This window comes from Giraffa tippelskirchi, chromosome 13, assembly GCF_054371585.1.
Source record: "Giraffa tippelskirchi isolate mGirTip1 chromosome 13, T2T-mGirTip1v1.2.pri, whole genome shotgun sequence".
Taxonomy (NCBI): domain Eukaryota; kingdom Metazoa; phylum Chordata; class Mammalia; order Artiodactyla; family Giraffidae; genus Giraffa; species Giraffa tippelskirchi.
Genome location: NC_137287.1, coordinates 77,289,161 through 77,312,089, shown reverse-complemented (window position 1 = coordinate 77,312,089; position 22,929 = coordinate 77,289,161). Strand labels below are relative to the sequence as shown.

General features: G+C 39.1%; 1 protein-coding gene, 1 long non-coding RNA gene and 1 other non-coding gene across 14 annotated transcripts in view; 2 read left to right on the top strand and 1 right to left on the bottom strand.

The window, feature by feature from the left end:
- Window positions 1-22,929, top strand: part of ZEB1 (zinc finger E-box binding homeobox 1) — a 192,231-nt gene that overhangs the window by 121,184 nt on the left and 48,118 nt on the right. For 10 of the 12 annotated variants that reach the window (XM_081553861.1, XM_081553857.1, XM_081553859.1 and 7 more), the window contains one exon: window positions 13,225-13,425. The exons of the other annotated variants lie outside the window; for them this stretch is intronic. In XM_081553861.1, coding sequence (XP_081409987.1) covers window positions 13,225-13,425 — 201 coding nt within the window. The remainder of the gene's footprint in view (window positions 1-13,224; window positions 13,426-22,929) is intronic. 12 annotated transcript variants of the gene reach the window in all.
- LOC145531429 (uncharacterized) lies at window positions 5,146-22,600 on the bottom strand. Its single transcript, XR_014072441.1, has 2 exons — window positions 22,513-22,600; window positions 5,146-5,268 (listed from the first exon to the last, which is right to left on the bottom strand). It is a non-coding gene; the product is annotated as an uncharacterized LOC145531429 (long non-coding RNA).
- LOC145533628 (small nucleolar RNA U109) lies at window positions 19,959-20,084 on the top strand. The gene has a single exon (XR_014074215.1). It is a non-coding gene; the product is annotated as a small nucleolar RNA U109 (small nucleolar RNA).

Here is a 22,929-nt window from a genome sequence, read left to right as displayed (position 1 = left end):
TTTTATAGGTAAGAAAAGTAGGGCTATTATTTTCTAATAAGAAGTTGTTTTATTTCAGAATCTACAAGATGTATATTTACAACTTATTTATTTTCTTCCTAAACATTATTTTTAACCTCTATTTTTAAAATTTCATGCTGTTTCTAATCATTCCTCCTATCTACTATTATTAAAATTTAAATAACAAAAATACTAAGAAAATGTTTCCCCGTTCCCAGTTCAGTTTTCTAATGTTCACCACTAGCAACAGTATGCTGCTCTTATTTCAGACTTTTCCCCTGCAAGTTTAAAATTTATCTTTTAAAAAATTTAAGTAATACAAAGATTTAAACAGTCTCATAGAATGAGTGAAGTAGAAAAAAACAGGTCACTCTTTCATTACCCCATTTCTTCATTTGTATGTTCTTCGAGACATTATCATGTATTATTTAGATACATGTGTATATACTCTGTGTCTGTTTTCTACAAGAATGGGATCAGACTGTTTTGGAGGACTCTATTAGTACAAATGGATATACCTTGTATATATACAAATGGATATACCTTGGCTGTTTAGGTGTTTTACAATTAAAAACAGGTTTGCAGAGAGACATATATATGCATATTTGCACACCTGTGTGAGTTAATTTATAGGGAAAATTCCAAGAAATTACTGGATAAACAGGTAAACATTAAAAATTTTGGTAAACACTGCCAAATTCACACAACATGTAAGCATGTACTTGTTTCCTTAGCCTCTGCTTACTCCATGAGTTAATGAACAGTTTGTTGTTACAGGGAGGCACAGCAGTGAACAAAACAGAAAAAAATCTTGCCCCTATGGATTTTACATTCCCATCACTCCAATTGAGAAGAGACAATTACAGTAAAATATTATGGCAGTTGGCAATAAGTATTTTAAAAAGAAAGAAATCTCAGGAAGGGAGGTGTGTTTTTGTGTTGGGGGAGGTCTTAAATGTAAACAGCACAGCCAGGGAAGGCCTCTCTGAGGAGGTTAAGCTGAACCGTGCAGAAAGAGCCTTCCAGGTGGAGCGGCATGACTGCACACACCTTGACCAGTGCCTCTGGAGTGCAGGGAGCAGACGTGAAGGCAAAGGTGACAACTGGGAGGTGGCAGGGATGGGGCGCAGCTCCAGAAGGGCCTCTGAATTACAGAGGATATGGTGGAAAATCATTACATGGTTTGAGGGAAGGGCGACAGGGTTCCTCTGATGCTGTAGAGGGTTGTTTGGATGCTGTACTGAGAACTGACTGCCAGAAGGCAAAGGAGGAAGGAAGAAGGCCTGATGGGAGCACATTACAATGTTCTGGAGAGAGTGGTGGTGAGGGGGGAGTGAGTGGTCAGATGCTGAAGGTATTTTAAGATATAGCCCCTCTGGGTTAAATATGGAATATAAGAGAAAATTAGCAGTCAAAGCTGACATGAAGAATTTTGGCCCGAGCACCTGGAAGAATAGAGTTGGTGTTGACTGAAATGGAGAGGACCCGGGGAGGCTCAAGAGTTGGACCTGGGGTATGGCAGGTCTGCCCTTGGACATCCAAGTGGAGACATCAAATAGGCAGTGGTTGTGCAAGTCTGGAGTTCAGAGGAGAAACTGGAACTCGGGTATTAAAGTGGGTTTAGAGTCATAAGACAGATTGAGGTCAGGAGATGGAGGGAAGAAACTGAAAAGCAGCAGTGTATTAGGAGAACCAAGAGTGTAGACAGAAGAGATTGCTTTAAAGAGGGAGAGGTGATGGATTATGTCAAATGCTGCTACTTGGTCATGTAACATGAGGCCTGATTGTCATTGGATTTAACAGTGTAAGCATCCTTCACAGTCCTGACAAGATAAAAGCAAATAGAAAGAGACATCAGAGACAAGTGTAGGCAGCGTTTTCAGGAGGTTTTGCAGGAAAGCAGGACTGAGGTACAGAGTCTAAAAAAGTGAGATTTAATGAAAATAGGGGCTTTGAAGTCAGAGAAAGGCAGGAGAGTTGAAGTTATGTATAGAAGTAATGATACGTTAACAACATAGAATTAAATTAAATACGGCTTTAACTGACGGGCATCCCTTGTGGCTCAGACAGCAAAGCATCCTCCTGCAGTGCAGGAGACCCAGGTTCAATCCTTGGGTCGGGAACATCCCCTGGTGAAGGGAATATTCTACCACTGAAGGGCTACCCACTCCAGTATTCTTGCTTAGAGAATTCTATGGACAGAGGAGCCTGGTGGGCTACAGTTCATGAGGTCACAAAGAGTCAGACACGACTGAGCAACTAAGGACGCACGCGCATCTTTAATTGGCAAAGTTGAGTGTTCTTGTTACATGTTGATTGGCCACTCATGCTGTTGTGTGTGAATTTCCTTTGCATATTCTTATTGGTTGGTCATCATTTTCTCATGGGTTTTTAAGAATTGTGTAATAAAGAAATCAGCCTTTGGTAACATATAGTGCACAGAGTTGGACACGACTGAAGCGACTTAGCAGCAGCAGCAGTGCACATATTTTTCACAATTTGTTGTCTTTTGACTTTAATTTTTCTATGTATAATCATAGATTTTGTGTTATGCTTATAACAGCCTTTCTTTAAAAAAATGTTTTATTTTGTATTGGGGTGTAGCCAGTTAACAATGTTGTGACAGTTTCAGGTGAACGGCAGAGGGACTCAGCTGTACACATACATATATCCGTTCTCCCCTAAACCCCCCTCCCATCCAGGCTGCCACATAACATTGAGCAGAGTTCTATGTGCAATACAGTAGGTCCTTGTTGGTTATTAATTTTAAATATAGCAGTGTGTACCTGTCCATCCCAATTTCTCTATCTATCCCTTCTCCCCATCCTTCCCCCAGCAACCATAAGTTCATTCTGTGAGTCTGTTTCATAACAGCCTTCCTTCTGCTAAGTCTGTAGAAGGATTTGCCTGTGCTTTCTTCTGTTACGTTTATGGTTTCATTGTTGTTGATTAAAATCTTTGACTCATGCAGATTTCATTTTGGTTAAAGTTGTGAGGTGGGAATCCTATGAGCAAGACCACCATATGTTTGGGGATCTGTTTCTGGATGTGAGGTCCATTGATCGTTTGCCCGTCCCTGTGCTGGTGTAAATCTTTCCATTTCTATGGCTTCAAGATTCCTTTCCTGTCTGGTACAGCTCATCCATGTTCTCCTACCACTGATCTCCAGTGCCTCATCCTGCAGCAGCTTGAAACAGGGTTTTGATTCCCAGTCAGAGATTGAGGTTGGGCCATGGCAATGAGAGCACTGAATCCCAGTCACTAGACTGGTGATCAGTGACAAGACCCTGGCTCTTCTACTTTGTAGAGAATTCCCACAAGAACAGAATGTAGTGAAACAAGTAAAGTATTTATTAGAGGAAAAAGAGTGTATGTAGATAGACACGTGGGCAGACTCTTGAGAGTCACACCCTTGTGCTAGTTTAAATCACTTACATGAGCCCTTTCTTCCCGTTTCCTTTGGCTAGTCATTTTGACTTGCCTGGATCTGAGTCAGTGTTTCATTTACCTCAGGGTTCTCTCGTGTGTGTGCATGCCTCTCTCAGCCAAGATGGATTCCAGCGAAGAGGCTATGGGTAGACTGACATCACTCCCCTTTTGACCTCCAAGGAGCTTTCTAGTTGGGAAGGTCTCCTTGACTTCAAGAATGAGAAATACGTGGTCTCTGTCTTGTATCTGGGCAGGACTCAGATTATCCTTCCATTTATCCTTCCATTATGGAGTTTCTGTCCACAGAGGGTGAACTCCATTTGCTCAGCCTGGGACCCAAATATCTCCTGCCTCACCACCACGATTGTGTGTGTGTGTATGTGTGTATGCACGCGCGCATGCACACTCAGTTGTGTATGACTCCTTGCGATCCCATGAACTGTACCCTGCCAGGCTTCTGCCATGGGATTTCCCAAGCAAGAATACTAGAGTGGGTTGCCATTTCTTGACCCAGGAATTGAACCTGTGTCTCTGGTGTCTCTTATGTTGGCAAGCGTATTCTTTACCCCTGTGCCACCTGGGAAGCCTCACTATCACTATAACTCTTAGTTTAATGAATTTTCCTGAATAATTTTATTTCCCAGAAAATAATAATACTAACATCATGTGGTGAGCAATTATGTGCAGTTCTGTATGAAGTTTTTGTTTATATAATTTTTTTTCTCATTATGTCAACTCTATTAGGGACATGCTATCATCATTTCCATCTTAGAGATGAGGAAACTGAGGCATGAGAGGATTGAGTAATGTGCCAAGGCAACACGGCTAGTAAGAGGGGAAGCTGTGATTAGAACCAAGTAGTCTGGCTCCAGAGACTGTGCTCTTGTATCTCCCTGTAAGCTTTAGAATCATTTGGTCCAGATCATCTAGATTTAGAATCTAAAATATCGTGTTAGTACTTGGGCTAGAATTGCATTGAGTTTGTAGATTATTTTAGGCAGAACTGAATCTTTACCATATTATGAAACCATTCTGCCCCAGAGAGGGATGTCTTCATTCACCCACATCCTTCCACGCTCATTGAGTGTGCCAGCTCCCTGCTGGCTCTCCAGGCTTCTTTTTTTCCTATAGGTGTTTTCTTCTGAGTAGTTATCAATATTATTAGTAGAATTTTTTTTGCTATGTCTTTTGCAGGTTATTGTTGATTTATTGGAAAGCTATTGCTTTTTTTCCTGTTAAATTCATTAGTAGTTATTTACCAAATTTTCTAATTGCTAATGATTTCTTAGTGATTTTTCTTGCATTTTCCATGAAGAAACATCTTCATATCACCTACAAATAATAATTTTGCTTTTTCTTTTCTAGTATTTGTGCTTTTCTTTCATTCTTTTAAAATATTGACTTGTTCTTTTAGAATATTGCTAACTTCTAATGACATTCAACATCTTTATCTTAAAAACGCCTTAAAAAACAACATAATTGTTTATCAGGATACTAACTTCAGTTTTATTTTTTATGAAAAAGCATTTATCAACAAGGAATAAGGAACATTTTCAAATGTGTTTCAGTTTCTATACAAGTCATATAGTCTCTCCTTTATTGTGTTGATGTAGTGAATTCTCTCATATATTTCTTAATATTTAGTAGTGCTTGCTTTATTCTTTTAATATAATCCTGGATTTAGTATTTTATTTGGAATTTTTACATCAGTAATTACCAGTAAGACTGATTTTATTGGGTGGAATGTGGGGAGGGGAAGTGTGTGGTCTTCCTCAGATTCTAGTTGACTGTTGTTATGCTGGCCTCATAAAAAGAACTTGGACTCTTCATTTTCCTCTCCTTTGAAAAAGAAACAGAATTATCAATCTTTTGAAGATCCTGAAGGTCACCTGGGGAAACATATGGCACTTTATGGTTAACTATTTGATATCTTCCCAAATTTATTTTATGGTCTGTCTACCTTGGCTCTCTCTTCTACAATTTTATAAATTCTATCAAATAATAAATATAGCTATAATCATTTTCAGTTTCCAAGAAAGTTATTTCATCCATGTTTACAAATTTATTTGCTTAGATTTGTGCAAAATATTTATAAAGTTTGTCTCTTAAATTCCTCCTGTTTAGTCGGTAAGTCATGTTAGTTACTTCTCTGTTTGTATTTTAATATTGAATATTTGTGCCTCTCAATTTTTTTCTAGTGTTAAATGGGCTAGTGATTTGTCTATGTTATTAGTTATTTAAAGATCTGGCTTTTGGATTGATTTATTGATTATATAGCTTCTCTACTTTTTGACTTAATCATTTCTATATGCATTTTAAATCCCTTCACATTGAGTTTTGTCATACTGCATGTATTACATAAGTAACAAGTCATATAAATTAAAAAGCATCCTTTTTATAAATGTAGAGTTTACCTGTGAAGGAACTATTAGTTATTGATAATTTAGCATGAATTACTTTAGTCTGTATACATTCCTCACCTGTTCCTGGGACTGAATTTAGTTTAATCTGATGAGAATTTTGCTGTTTAATGATTTTGCCAACCTTATAGTAAATTATACAAACACTGGCTACACTAAGCTCCCTGAGTGAGTGGGACTTTTGATAAGGCAGGAAAAGGGGAAGTTAACTTGGGATGGCCCTTGGGAAGAGATACGGGCAGAGGAACCAATGGAGAATGGGAGAAAGGCCCAAATAAGAACTAGAGAGGACCAAAGACGGATCTTATGAATCTGCAGTGATTTCTGTGGAATGAAAGAGGGGAGAAAATAAGAACAAAGATTCTGTGCATGGTAGCAGCCCTCCCTCCCGCCTTGGCTCTCAGCTGTCCGTCTATTAATAGCTGGTATCTGGAGGCACTGAAAACCACCAGCCCTTTTGCAGGGGTAAATTTCAGAATCACTGACTTTCGTTGAAGTTATGTTTCTCAAATTATTTTGAAAATGTCAAGAGTCTGTGATTATTGTTCATTGGGTACTCTTAAGAAATATTGTACCTAGAGAGGAATTGAAATAAGTTACCTCCAAATTTGCTGAACCATTAGTGTTTATTAAAATCTGGCATGTTCAGTGTTTAGAGCACTCTACAGTCACTGTTATGTCTATTTTTAAAGGGCTTAAAATTAGCTAATTACACTTTGTACATTATTTATTACATTGTTGTTGTTGTTAAGTCTCTGTCATCTCCAACTCTTTGTGACCACATGGACTGCAGCACACCAAGCTTCTCTGTCCATGGGGTTTCCCAGGCAAGGATACTAGAGAGGGTTACCATTTCCTTCTCCAGGGGATTTTCCCAACCCAAGGATTGAACCAGCATCTCCTGCTTGGCAGACAGATTGTTTACCACTGAGCCACCTGGGAAACCCATTTATTAGATTACTTGTATGTTATATTAAATATGCATACTCATCATAACTTTGTGCAGTAAAATATATATATATAGTAAGTTAACATTATCTATAAATTAGTTCAAAAGCCAGATTAACAAATATTGACTGTAGTATTTATGGACAGCACTCCTCTTTGCTGGAGTCATGCTGTTTGCACAAGTTTTCTCTAACCTTACAAATTGTCAAATGACCTCTCCTTTCTATGTTGTGTGTTAATTGACAAGCTTTTTTTTTTAATCTGGTAATCATTGCAGCTTTGTCTTTATCTTCCTGAATTATCAGTAGAACTTAAATATACTGACTGACTTCTTCCCTGAGAGTTCAGCAAATAATTCTGTACCTATTGTGTGGAAGGGGAAGTCAGTGAGTGTGTGAAGGACTATGCTCAGGTCAAGAGAAATATGAATACATGATGTGATGGTATTTTCATCACAGCGATGTTAGCAATAATGGAAGTACTTGTGCAGGGTCTCCATCTTCCAATCTGTTTCATAGCACTCCTGCCTAAATTGTGTTGTTCTCAACATATTGCAGACACGTGTAAAATACTGCTTCATCCCCCTCTAAAATGGAGATTCTGACTCAGTGTACCTGTTTTCTAGGTCTTTCTTAAATTATGACAGTAAGTTAGACTGATGTACGTAGAACAGTTTGCTAGAAGTGGTTTGTTAGTTTTTAAGGAGCAGTCTTGTGCCTTCTCCTAAGAGAAGTTTTCTTTTCTGCCATGCATATGTGTGTATGTGGGGATTGGTGAAGGAGTGGGATGTAGTTCAGCATGATGTACTTCTCCTCTGAAAGTAAAAATGCCTTTGTACATCAGAAAATATGTCAAAACGTGGCCTTTGCCTGTGGCTTTAATAAACACATGCCACTGCTGTCACCTGACAGGAACCGAAGACCTGTGAGTCAGACCTGACCCACCCCACCTTCTCTTCCCACCCCCCAGCCTCCCCCTTATACGCAGGAACCTAATCTGCTATGCAGCATGATTATAAACAGTGCCTGGTGGGGCTTTTATTTATAACAGTTTCAGATATCTTTCTCTTACCTTTGTGATGGAAGTTGGGATTGTATTGCTCAGCTCTTGAACCACATTCATCTAATTTAGCTAATTCTTTTATTATAATTGTCCATGACTTAAGAAATAGGTACATAGATTTTAATGAGCGCATTTGATACAGTACTACATGCTATCAAGTATTGAAAATAGTATGTGCAAGTCTTGTAAAGGCTTATTGATTATAATGATGATATTACTTCATGGGATACTGTTGGTTATATTATTTTGAGATTCTAATGGTTAAAGTTTTTGAGTCATTTGAAAATGTTTTTAGTGGCAAATTGTTAAGTATGGAATTACAGGGCTCCAGAATAGGCTAGACACAGAAATACAAGTTTAAAAATATTTATCACTAGTGCAGAAATCTACAGCCAGCAGGCTTTATACATAATAGTAAAAGTATATGTGTTGTAGAATCAGGCAGACCAGGATCGGAGTCCAGCTATTCAACTTAGTAGCTACTTAACCTCAGAACCGTTACTCAGCTACTTTTTCTCTTTTTCTGTCTATAAAAGGAAGATGTAATAGTACCTACTTCTTAGGAATTGTTGTAAAGGTTCAGTGAGATGCCACTGCAGCTGAGAGTAATAGCAGATACTTCTGTAGTCTTTACTGCTGACAAAATACTGATCTGAGCACAATGCATTTCTCAGTCATTAGCTCCTCACAACCACATTGTGTGGGAAACACTGTTAAATCTGGCATTAATGTTAGCAAAAGACACAAAAGAATCACCACCAAGAGTCAGCGTATCCTTACCACATTCTGGAATGCATTGAAAATTTTACCAATTTTATTGAAATTTAAATTTCACATTGTGTATATTTATAATATGATATAATTATATAATTTTTATATATTTAAAGATTTTAAAACCTTTATATTTTCTGTTTCTTTTCTTATTATTTCAATTAAAACACAAAGGCAGGAGGTAATGATCACCTGTGATTGTTAAAAATGCTTCTCTTTAGATAAACTGTATTTCATTATTTTTTATTCAAAGGTTGCACACAGCATAGAGATATGGAAATAGATGGGCAGACAGTTGAGATCACTGACACTCATTGTCTTCTACAATTTATAAAGGTCCTGCATTATTCTCTGTGTTTCTGATGTGGGAGCTGTGTAGTTTGAAATTAGCTCTGTGGATCCACCAAAGGATAGATCCAGACACACAGGCTTGTGTGTTATCTGAGTTATGATAATTAGTATAAGTGATTTTCACTACTTTCTCTCCACTTAGTGACTGTGAAGCAGAAGACAGTGAGAAGGCTTATTGGTCTTTTAGTTAAGAAAATGTGTTGCTTTTCTGGATTTTTCAAGTTCTATTCCACTTATTCCAAACACACTTTGGGGAAAATTCACAAGATAACAGTAAAATATATGCAGTCTCTGTTTTTGTTATGTGGCTTATAGTCATCCATACTACAAAGGCAGCTTCTACTGGGGCACGGGAAGGAGTTTTGCTAGAGCCCTAGAAAGTGACAGATATTCACAAAGAGGACTTCAGGCTACAGTTGATTCAGATGGAATGAAACAGCTCAGAGTAAAAAGAACGTAATGAAAACTATGAAGCATGCAAGTAAATATTTAAACCATAATGTATATTATGTATCTTAAAGCCCAATTTTTGGAAAATTTTCAAGCCCCAAATACTCTTAAGTGTACGTGTAAATATACAATCTATAGAGTTAACCAGACAACCTACAGCCAACAAAATTGATAATAATAAAGCTAAACTAGAGTATATTAAAAGGCAAGAATAGCATCCATGCAAACCCATGGCCACTGCAAGATACTGAAAAGGTACTAAAACCTCCTTATAGAAATTAGTAGGAATTTCAGCTGTCTATGAATGTCCAAGCACAGTGGGAGCTTTGCACTGAACCAGACCTTCCATGGCAGCCAGATCTAGTGGACTACAGAATCAGTTAATCCTCAGGAAACATTAGCTGTGTTCAGATTTTAGTTTGGGGCATATAAATGCCTTTATATACCATCTCAACTTTAAAGGACTTCAGTAAGGCTTTCAGTAGGCTACTAATAAGGAGTCCTGGAAAGTAAAAACAAGACTAATAGCGTTTTGCATCATTTATCAGTAAGGTCTCTCATTCAAGCACACACACACACCCACACGCTTCCCTGGTGCCCAGTGGTAAAGAACCTGCCTGACAATGCAGGGAACATGGGTTTGATCCCTGATCCAGGAATATCCCACATGCTGTGGGGCAACTGAGCCCATGAACCGCAACTTCTGAAGCTCTAGCCCCCAGGAGCTGCAACTACTGAGCCCATATGCCACCACTACTGAAGCCTGCATGCCCTAGAGACCATGCTCCACAACAAGAGAAGTCCCAACAATGAGAGGCACTTTTACCACAACTAGAGAGTAGTCCCCGCTCACTGCAACTGGAGAAAGCCCATGCACAGTAAAAAAGACCCACCACAGCCAAAAATAAATAAGATTATAAATACACACATTTGTGTCGTACTCTCAGTTAAACACTTACTCTCATTGGGAAATGTTTTTAGACTGTTCTTTGAGAATCATGCTCTTTACCTGTCACACAGTTTAACAGTTTACTTTGTTCATGGCGTGACTGGAGTGGAAGGAATTCCTGTGTTTTCATAACTACTTAAATAAGTTTTCCTTGGATTCAGCAATTCCACCCCTACCAGTGTATCTGACAAATGTATTTAAGGAATGTCCAAAGATGTATTTATAAGAAAATTTATTACTGCATTGTTTACAATGCTTAAACACTAGAAAAAAGCTAAATTTTGTCTACAGATGATTGGTTAGATTATGTCTGTACATTGAAATGCTATGTAGCCATCCAGAGGAAAGTGAGAAAGCTCCATAGATCCTCACATAGAAAAGTTTCCAGGGTATGTTATTACATGGCGCAAAAACTACATGGCAAAACAGTGTAATGTGACCCCATATGCATGCATACATTTATATATATAGGGTTTATAGTAAATAAAAGTGTATAAGGTGAGGTCTGTGTTACAATTAAGTAGTATAAAGTATATAAAATGGGCTTCCCAGGTGGTACTAGTGGTAAAGAATCCACCTGCTAATGTAGGACACAAGAGACGACGGTTCGATCACTGGGTCAAGAATATCCCCTGGAGGAGGACGTGGCAACCCACTCTGATATTCTTGCCTGTTGAATCCCATGGACAGAATCCATGCCAGAGGAGCCTGGCAGGCTACAGTCTGTAGCATTGCAAGCGACTTAGCAGCAGCAGCATTGTATAAAATGCTTAGTGTCATGTCTGTGTGTATATATTAGTCACTCAGTTGTGCCCAACTCTTTGCGACCCCATCAACTGCAGCCCACCAGGCTCCTCCATCCATGGGATTCTCCAGGCAAGGATACTGGAGTGGGTTACCATTTCCTTCTCCAAGTATCATGTCTACCTAGTGCATAAATTAATTAATAAACCTTGCTGTTTTTGTTACCTTAAAAGAATGGGTTGAGGAAGGAAAAATTGGAGGAGGGGGCTTTTACTAATTTTACATGCTTTGTATTGTGTGTATTTTTTACAGTGACATTATTACTTTTACATTAAACCTAGAGAGAAAACTATTTGCTCTGAGGAACGATCTGGGAAAATGTATTTATTCCAAAGTATTAAAGACACAAGACTTGATATTTTTCCTCATATATGGAAGAGTTCCTAATGTGGGCAGAAGGGTACCTCTGGTACTGTTATGGACAGAGGGTTCTTCCCCATGTCTGTCAAAGCAGTTTTGGAGACTTTTGGTTATTAGTTCCTGCCTTGACATACACATCCCTACTTTTAGATTGTGTTTCTTCTTTTGTGTTCTTGGGGGGAGTCAGGTGTGGGTGTGGGTGTGGGTGTGGAGGTGTGTGTGTGTGTGTGTTTAGTTTTGAAGACTTTTGGTTATCAGTTCCTGCCTTGACATACACATCCCTACTTTTAGATTGTGTTTCTTCTTTTGTGTTCTTGGGGGGAGTCAGGTGTGGGTGTGGGTGTGGGTGTGGAGGTGTGTGTGTGTGTGTTTAGTTTTGAAGACTTTTGGTTATCAGTTCCTGCCTTGACATACACATCCCTACTTTTAGATTGTGTTTCTTCTTTTGTGTTCTTGGGTGTGTGTGTCTGTGTGTGTTTATATGGGGAGGGGTATATATATATATATATATATATATGCATGCATGTCATTTAAGCATTTAGGTGATTATCTTCTTTCAAGAATGATTGGAAATTTTAAGGGAAAAATGGAAAGAATAACTGAAAGTGATTATTGTTTGGCTACGTGAACAAAGCTTATTTTTTCCCGTTCAATTTTAGCAAGTAAGAATCACCCTGCAGATCGCTGAAAAGAGCTAGTCCAGTGATCATATCCAATGAAGGTCTAAAAAATTAATCCAATTAGAGTGACTATTACAAAGACTCTGGAGGAAAAATATTGACTGGACTATACTATTTGTTTTGGTTCTGGTTTTCATTCAGAATAATTATATATCTTTATAACACTGGTGTTAAACTTTACTGAAGTTCATTGAAAAGATAGAAAGGATGCCCATTTGAAAACTGAACATGAGGTTTCTTTTTTCAGAATGACTCACATATAAACATTACTTACATATAAACATCACTTAAATCATGTCTGAATTATGTGGAAATTTGGTTATATTGGGTGATTCTTTCTAAAGTTGGTATGGGATTAATTGAAAATGCCTGGACCTAATTGACAATGGGAGAATACTGTTAAACTTGATGTTGCATTGCCATTTTATTAGGGAAGATGAACTCTTCTCTTAAATTGTAGTACTTGAAAGATTTGAAGCCCTCATTCCACGTAAGCAGTAGCATATATAACATAAGCTTGCTGTAACTGGAGAACATGTTTGATGGAGTGTTTAAGAACACAGAATATGGAGCCAGACTCCTGGGGTTCAAATCCCTGCCCTGCTACTTCCTAGACAGACAAGTGACTTTCCCTGTGTCTTGGTTCCCACTTCTGTAAAATAGGGCTATAAGCAGTAGGCAGTAGATAGATCCTCTGTTCATAGGGCTGCTAAAATGTTGCTGTAAGAATCAAATGAGTTACTCTTTATAAAACACCTGTAGGTACAAGTAAGTGTTCACTAAGTATGGCTACTATTATTTGCCTTTTTTGTTATCTAGTAAGTGCTGTATGTATGCATGTTATCAAATACATTAGTTGTTTACATTTTACAGTCTAAAATAAACTATTATTGAGTGACAATCTATTTTAAGCACTTCTTAAAATTTCTTTTTACTAAGATGTAAAAACAGATTTTTACACTAGTTGGTTTTGATTGTTTGTCTCTTGTTTGTATTACAGTTACAAATTATAATACTGTGGTAGAAACAAACTCAGATTCAGACGATGAAGACAAACTCCACATTGTGGAAGAAGAAAGCATCACAGATGCAGCCGACTGTGAAGGCGGTGTGCCAGACGATGACCTGCCCTCAGACCAGACAGCGTTGCCCGGGAGCAGCGTGAGAGAAGGGAGCGCAAAGAACTGCTGGGAGGATGATGGTGAGTTCAGTTTTTCTTGTAATATTCTATTCTCTGGGTTCTTTTTAAAAAGTGTATTAACTGAAATGATAAACTGGATGATAAGTTTTAAATGAACTACAGTTTATTTGTTTTGTTAATCCAGTGGTTCCCAACCTGTTTGGCACCAGGGACCAGTTTCATGGAAGACATTTTTCCACGGACCGGTGTTGGGGGGGTGGTGTTTCTGGAGGATTCTCATAAGGAGTGCACACAGCCTAGATCCTCACATGCACAATTCGCAGTAGGGTTCACACTCCTTTGAGAATCTAATGCCTCTGCTGATCTGACAGGAGGTGGAGCTCAGGCGGTAACACAAGTGATGAGGAGCGACTGTAAATACAGATGAAGCTTCACTCCTTTGCCTGCTGCTTACCTTCTCCTGCGCAGCCTGGTTCCTAAAGGCCATGGACCGGCTCCTACTACTTACCGAAAGCAGTTTCAGAAGTAGAATAATAGTTATTTCAACCATATTTGCATTTAGTATATTGACCCATGTAATATATTGAATTTTGTTAGTTTTCTATAGCCAGAATCAAGCTTTTACACTATTGACTGTAATCAATACACTATTGATAGTTAAACCCATCTTTAATTTCATATCATGACCTCAAGTGAAGAATCTGCTTAGAAACCAACAAATTATGTTTTTGTATTTGTTGTTGTTCAGTCACTAAGTCATGTCACACTTTGCTACTTGCAGCATGCCAGGCTTCCCTGTCCTTCACTGTCTCCCAGAGTTTGCCCAAACTCATGTCCTTTGAGCTGGTGATGCCATCTAACCATCTCATCCTCTGTCTTCCCCTTCTCCTGTCTTCAATCTTTCCCAGCATCAGGGTCTTTTCCAATGAGTTGGCTCTTTGTATCAGGTGGCCAAAATACTGGAGCATCAGCATCAGTCCTTCCAGTGAATATTCAGGGTTGATTTCCTTTAGGATTGACTGGTTTGATCTCCTTGCTGTTCAAGGGACTCTCAAGAGTCTTCTCCAGCACCACAGTTCAAAAGCATCAATTTTTTGGTCCTCAGCCTTCTTTATGGTCCAACTCACATCCGTACATGACTACTGGAAAAACCATAGCTTTGACTCTGGACGTTAGTTGGCAAAGTGATGTCTCTGCTTTTTAATATGCTGTCTAGATTTTGTCACAGCTTGTCTTCCAAGAAACAAGCATCTTTTAATTTCATGGCTGAAGTTACCATCCACAGTGATTTTGGAACCCAAGCAAATAGTCTGTCACTGTTTCTGTTTTTTTCCCATCTATCTGCCATAAAGTGATGGGACTAGATACCATGATCTTAGTTTTTTGAATGTTGAGTTTTAAGCCAGCTTTTTTACTCTCCTCTTTCACCTTCATCAAGAGGCTCTTTAGTTCCTCTTCACTTTCTGCCACCCATGTCTTCAAAAATAAATATCGTATGAGATCATGCCTCCTAGGAATAATGTAAAAAATGGATATGAGGCCAGTTTATATGACTTTTCTTTTACTGAACCCATCCTGAGTGCTAGTGATCAGTGTTTTGTTTTGTTTTGTTAATTTTTATTCTTTAGTGCAGATACACACACACAATACCTTTATATAATCTATTCTAGAACACATTCTCCAAAAGGAAGTTAAACATCTCTGACCTGTAGTTTCAAAAGGAACAATATGCAAACTGAATGACTTTGTCCACCTCCCCTAATCTCCACTGTCCTTCAAAGATCATGAGCAGTGATCAGGTCAGTGATTTGTTTTCAAAGACTTTTTGTATTTTCTGTAAATAATTTTGTATGAGCCAGGAAACCCAAGTGTTTTTGTACCATGATCTCTCTATCCTGAGTTTTGAGTTTCTTTTGCTTCTTGAACTTCATACTTTCTGGAAGAGAAGATCACAGGTAATTCTCATGTTCCTGGTTGCCTGTGGGATTTGAATCCAGACTATGCCACATAGCAGACCAGGGCCCATGCAGCCCAGCTTGACCGCACCCTCCTAGACTCGATTTGAGAGCTTCAGTTCTTCTTCAGTGTTTATCTTCCTGACATTTGGACCTTACATTGTCTAAACTCCTGTATTCAATCTGAGTTAGGTGATATTTCTCCTGCTTTTTGTAAGTATACTTTTGAAATCAGAGCAACCTGGAAGCTCCTTCTGAGTGACACTTTGCTTTTTTTTATTTTCTTAACTTTTCTTGTGTAAAATATGAGTAGAGATTAAGGAGTTTTCTGGGCTGGCCCATGTATAAGGCATCTGGGAAGCAGTAAAATAAGATAATCACTTAATCCCTTATCAACTAAAAAAACTATAGAGACCTCTGCTTCTACGGAGATGAAATACATATTTTTCCCTGTTTCTCGTGCTAAGTACAGCCAGAAGCTCTGGATATTACATGTAAACAAACCTAAGAAGACTCTGGAAGGTGGGGAGAAGATGGGCAGATTCCCTAGGACCCAAGGAACAACCCAGTAGTGAGTCTCCTGAGGATCAGAACCTCAACACTTGCTAAGAAGAAGGCTGTGTGCTGAATTCTACCAAAAATTTAGAGAAGAGCTAACACCTATCCTACTCAAACTCTTCCAGAAAATTGCAGAAGATGGTAAACTTCCAAACTCATTCTATGAGGCCACCATCACCCTAATTCCAAAACGAGACAAAGATGCCACAAAAAAAGAAAACTACAGGCCAATATCACTGATGAACATAGATGCAAAAATCCTTAATAAAATTCAAGCAAACAGAATCCAACATCATATTAAAAAGATCATACATCATGACCAAGTGGGCTTTATCCCAGGAATGCAAGGTTTTTTTAACATCCACAAATCAATGTAATACACCACATTAACAAATTGAAAGATAAAAACCATATGATTATCTCAATAGATGCAGAAAAAGCCTTTGACAAAATTCAACATCCATTTATGATAAAAACCCTCCAGAAAGCAGGAATAGAAGGAACATACCTCAACATAATAAAAGCTATATATGACAAACCCACAGCAAACATTATCCTCAATGGTGAAAAATTGAAAGCATTTCCCCTAAAGTCAGGAACAAGGCAAGGATGCCCACTTTCACCACTACTATTCAACATAGTTTTGGAAGTTTTGGCCACAGCAATCAGAGCTGAAAAAGAAATAAAAGGAATACAGATAGGAAAAGAAGAAGTAAAACTCTCACTGTTTGCAGATGACATGATCCTCTACATAGAAAACCCTAAAGATTCTACCAGAAAATTACTAGAGCTAATCAATGAATATAGTAAAGTTGCAGGATATAAAATTAACACACAGAAATCCCTTGCATTCCTATACACCAATAATGAGAAAACAGAGAAATTAAGGAAACAATACCATTCACCATTGCAACCAAAAGAATAAAATACTTAGGAATATATCTACCTAAAGAAACAAAAGACTTATATATAGAAAACTATAAAACACTGATGAAAGAAATCAAAGAGGACACAAACAGATGGAGAAATACACCGTGTTCATGGATTGGAAGAATTAATATAGTGAAAATGAGTATACTACCCAAAGCAATCTATAGATTCAATGCAGTCTCTATCAAGCTCCCAATGGTATTTTTCACAGAACTAGAACAAATCATGTCACAATTTGTATGGAAATATAAGAAACCTCGAATAGCCAAAGCAATCTTGAGAAAGAAGATTGGAACTGGAGGAATCAACCTGCCTAACATCAGGCTCTACTACAAAGCCACAGTCATCAAGACAGTATGGTACTGGCACAAAGATAGAAATATAGATCAATGGAACAAAATAGAAAGCCCAGAGATAAATCCACGCACCTATGGACACCTTATCTTCGATAAAGGAGGCAAGAATATACAATGGAGAAAAGACAATCTCTTTAACAAGTGGTGCTGGGAAAACTGGTCAACCACTTGTAAAAGAATGAAACTAGAACACTTTCTAACACCATACACAAAAATAAACTCAAAATGGATTAAAGATCTAAACGTAAGACCAGAAACTATAAAACTCCTAGAGGAAAACATAGGGAAAACACTCTCCGACATAAATCACAGCAGGATCCTCCATGACCCACCTCCCAGAATATTGGAAATGAAAGCAAAAATAAACAAATGGGACCTAATTAAAATTAAAAGCTTTTGCACAACAAAGGAAACTATAAGCAAGGTGAAAAGACAGCCTTCAGAATGGGAGAAAATAATAGCAAACAAAGCAACAGACAAACAATCTCAAAAATATACAAGCAACTCCTGCAGCTCAATTCCAGAAAAATAAACGACCCAATCAAAAAATGGGCCAAGGAACTAAACAGACATTTCTCCAAAGAAGACATACAGATGGCTAACAAACACATGAAAAGATGCTCAACATCACTCATTATTAGAGAAATGCAAATCAAAACCACAATGAGGTACCATTTCACACCAGTCAGAATGGCTGCTATCCAAAAGTCTACAAGCAATAAATGCTGGAGAGGGTGTGGAGAAAAGGGAACCCTCTTACACTGTTGGTGGGAATGCAAACTAGTACAGCCACTATGGAGAACAGTGTGGAGATTCCTTAAAAAACTGGGAATAGAACTGCCATATGACCCAGCAATCCCACTGCTGGGCATACACACTGAGGAAACCAGAATTGAAAGAGACGCGTGTACCCCAATGTTCATCACAGCACTGTTTACAATAGCCGGGACATGGAAGCAACCTAGATGTCCATCAGCAGACGAATGGATAAGGAAGCTGTGGTACATATACACAATGGAATATTACTCAGCCATTAAAAAAAAAAAATACATTTGAATCAGTTCTATTGAGATGGATGAAACTGGAGCCCATTGTACAGAGTGAAGTAAGCCAGAAAGAAAAACACCAATACAGTATACTAATGCATATATATGGAATTTGAAAGATGGTAACGATAACCCTATATGCAAGACAGAATAAGAGACACAGATGCATAGAACAATCTTATGGACTCTGAGGGAGAAGGTGAGGGTGGGACGTTCTGGGACAATAGCATTGAAACATGTATATTATCATATGTGAAACAGAACACCATTCCAGGTTCAGTGCATGAGACAAATGCTTAGGGCTGGGGCAATGGGATGACCCAGAGGGATGGGATGGGGAGGGAGGTGGGAGAGGGGTTCGGGATGGGGAACACATGTAAACCCATGGCTGATTCATGTCAATGTATGTCAAAAGCCACTACAATATTGTAACGTAATTAGCCCCCAACTAAAATAAATAAATTTATTAAAAATTAAAAATTAAAAAAAAAAAGAAGAAGGCTGTGCACACCAGCTGCTCTAGTCCAGCCACAAGAAGACTGCAGCCCTGTGACCCATGCCCACCAGTGGGAATCCCAGCCTTTGGCATCCACTGAGCGCAGCACACACACACCCCCTGCCGTGGTGATGTCAGAGACCAAGTAGGGAGATGGGGCTTTGCTCCCTTCTCGGCAGCAGTGACAATGGACACGCCCTGGAAACCTGGCCTTCCGTTCCCCTTCCCCACAGTGGTGACAGGCATCCTGCCCCCTCCTGCTGGGAAGCCTGGTGAGGACTCAAGGCTTCCACCCTGCCCCACCCGTGATGTCAGTGGAAGACACGTGGGGCAGTGATAAGGCACCTCGCCCCCTCAGCCAGAGTGGAATCAGAAGAGCCTGGTGGGGGCCTAGATCCCACCCATTTAGCCATAAAGAGCAGCCCCTCTCCCCAGGCAGGCATAGAGGCTGAGGGACAAGCCCAGACCTGCCCCTCATGGCCCAGAATGAAACCCTGAACACCTTCCCACAGGAGATCCAGGGTCTCTGTCTCCCAACAGAATAACTGAGTGTCCCAAGTGTCATTCAGACCTCACTCATTGGAAAATTTCAACTGAAGTAGAAAAGACAATCAACAAACACCAACACTGAGGTGACAAAGATGCTAGAATTATCTGACATGGATCGCCATGATAAAAGTGCTTCAGCTCCCAATTGTGAGCGTGCTTCAAATGAAAAGATACAGTCTTCACAAAGAAAGAAAAATATAAGGAAGCACCAGATGGAAAATTTAGAACTGAAAAATACAATGACTGAAATTCAGAGTCTCCACACACAGACTGCATAGCCATGTGGGAGGACACAGGAGGAATCGGTGATGTGGCAGTGGAGACTGGAGCCTGCGTCCCATGTGAATGAACAACAGAGCCAGACTGCAGAATGGAGCTGAGCCTGAGCCCCTCCTCTGGGTCCCATGTGCCTGTCATCAGAATTCCAGAAGAGGATGAGCCTGAAAACTTATTCCAAGAAATAATGGCTGAAATTTTCCCAAATGCAGCAAAAAGACAGGATCCTGCACCCAGGATAAATCCAAGGAGGCCCAGGTCATGGTGTGTCATAGACAAACTAAAGCGAAAGAAAGAATCCTGAAAGCAGAGAAGGGAGGTACATATACCTTTAGGGGGAAACAGGTTAAGTGCCAAAAATTTTTCATAGGAAATCATGGAGCCATCCAGAAACATGAGACCTAAAATGCTGAAGAAAAGAATTATCTTGCATGTGGAGGTGTCTGCTTCTCATTCCTTTGGAAGCAGGAATACATGCTACATTAAAAAAGGAGTTTCCAGGGCTGCCAACCTTACAGTAGAAGTTGAGTAGTAGTATATTTCTCCTGCATTAAAAAAAAAAAAATGTCAACCCTGGGATTCTGTATCCTGAGAAGAGATCTTTCAAAGATGAAGAAGAAATCAAATGAAGGAATATGGAGAGGGTTTGCCCCCAGCACACCTTCTTTAAACAAATGTCTGAAAGCAGCCTCTGAATAGAAAGGAAATGACAGAAAAGAAATCCTGGGATATCAGGAAGGAAGAAAGCACAATGACGAGTGTGAACATACAGCCACATGCGATAGAATATCCTTCTTCTCCAGATTTTCTCAATTATGTGTGATGACAAAGCGGAAAACATGAGTAGGGGTAGATAAAATGAATGAAATGGAGTAAATGTCAAGACTTTCTAATTTGTATTGTGTATAAGCTCCCTCAAGTTATATTTGACCAAATCTTATGGTAAATTTGATACCCAAGTCACAGGGTATTAAGAATTGCACATTAATCCCTACCTGAACATAATTATTAGTTCATTGGAGCCACAGTTGTTCAGTGTGCATTGTTTAGAGAACATGCTACGAAGATAGTGAAAACTAGTTAAAACTCCTCTAAAAAATAAGCCCTCAATTTGAAGATACATTCATTTCATAAATAAACTACATAATGTGCTAGTTCTGGGCTTTACCTCACCTAGATAAATAAGTAAATAAGGTTTATGTGTGTCACACCATGTTCAAAACAATCTTGCCTGACCAGGTAGAACAAGCCAGTAAATGTAAAACCATTCCTCTGGTAAACAATGGGAGTTTAAAATTTCATCTGCAAAAAGATGCACAGCCGATTTGCAGCCCTGCCCAGGGATGCAAGGCATCCCAGACTTTTTGCTGGACTATTGGTTCAGAATCCTCTGTAAATTAATTTAACTTCATGAATATCCAGGTTAGTAACTTTAAATGGTTCATTCAGTCGGTTACAATTAACCAGCCTTTAATCATGCATTCCACTGAAAGTTTATGTAATGAGGCCTCAGATCCAGAGCACTTCTACCCTTGAATCGTTTTATGGCTCCTCAGGATGGTCCTTGTGGCTGAATTTGAAAAATTATCTGTCACATTGGACCTGGTTGACCAAACCAGCCTGCTCCCGAAGCAGAAACAGAGCACTTGAGTTACGACCAGAGGAGCCAGCACCCAGGGGCAGATGGTCCCCTGCCTGGTCCCCTTAGCTTCTGTTCTGTCAGGAGACAGGGCTCCACTGCTGCTCAGTGTTCTTCACTTTTTGGTGCATCCTATTAATCAACCACTACCCAAGGTAAAACAAACAAAAACACAAAGAAGGAAAGCTACAGGAGCCACACTGTCTATGCCAATTGGTTTCCTTAAAGACTAAGAAAAGGGGGAACGGTAAAGAAAGCAGGCAATGACAGTCAGCTGTGGCAGAGATCAGCATGTGAAACTGGTACAGATTTGCAACCAGAGTACAAATTGTCAGTCTTAAGTGTACTGAGAAATATTATATACTATCAAAATGTTAATTATGCCATAAATGCCTTTTAAAATCTTACCTGTGAATGAAGTCTCAAGTTAGGATCAAGTTCTTAGAAGGATTAAAGAGAAGCAATATTTTCATTATAAAACTAAATAAACTAAGACATGTTCACATCTAAGGATGAGATTTCTAGATTCATTAAATCCTGTTGTCTTAAAAGACTTATAAACTTCACTTTTTTTTGGTAGGAAAGATAGTGTAACTTGGCAGTGTTCCAGCATATCATACTTACCTGACAAGAGCTTCTTGTGGTTCAGCCAAAAACTCGCATGCTTGTGTCAGTTAAACGTTTTTAAATATGTATGCTCTTTCAGGACACCTGTTTTATAGACCTTTTATTCTTTTAGCTTTTAAAAATTACATGAAACTAATCCAGTGGTAGACAATATCATTTAATAGACTGGCTATTTCTTAATGCCTTAAAATGATCCCAAGTAAGAGTGACTTAACCATTTTTCTGACTTGAAAATTTTTAACCTCTATAGAAATGCACATGTTGACAAAAATGCCAAGTCAATGAAAACTTCTTTAAGATAAAAACATATAAAAGTCTGATCTTACAGTTATAGCAATAAAGCTTTTTTGAGTACAAGTTATAATAAAATGGCGGCTTAGACAATAAAGAATCCACCTGCAATGCAGGAGACCCGCGTTTGATCCCCGGGTCAGGAAGATCTCCTGAAGAAGGGAATGGCAACCCACTTCAGTATTCTTGCCTGGAGAATTCCATGAACAGGGGAGGCTGGTGGACTACAGTCCATGTAGTCGCAAAGAATCGGGCACGATTAAGCAACTAACACTATAATAAAATAAAATAATCTATGCAAAGAATGCCTCCATCACTAAATAACTCAGTATTGAACCAAATTATCCTCGTCTCAAGATTTAGCCTGACGTACCCTTTGGAACCTTTTTCAACCCAAGGTGGTGTGTGATGTGGAAAAGCTCACCACGCGGCTTCTCGTCTTTGTACTGCTGTGTCCCCTGAGCGCCACTTTTGCATCTATAAAATGAAAAAACTGGGCCAGATGACCACAGAGGTCTTTTTTTAGCTCTGCTCATAACGGGAGCCAACTCCATTTGCACTAAATGTGCAGCACTAACATGTGAGTGACTCTAAATGCCTAAGCATTATGAGGTGGCCCAGGGGGAGGAGTCTGGGCTCTGCCTACAGTGGGACCCTCAGCTCTGCCCACTGCCCTCCTGAAAAATCCCAGCCAGTCAGACGTGTGCCTGGATGGAGAGCAGTGTGTACAGCTCCTGTATCATCAGCTCTACAGCACATGTTCCAAGTATTGATTTCCAAGTTACTTAGGTTCTTGTGTCCCCATCCCCTTCAGTGTGTCATATAATTCATTTGTAATATA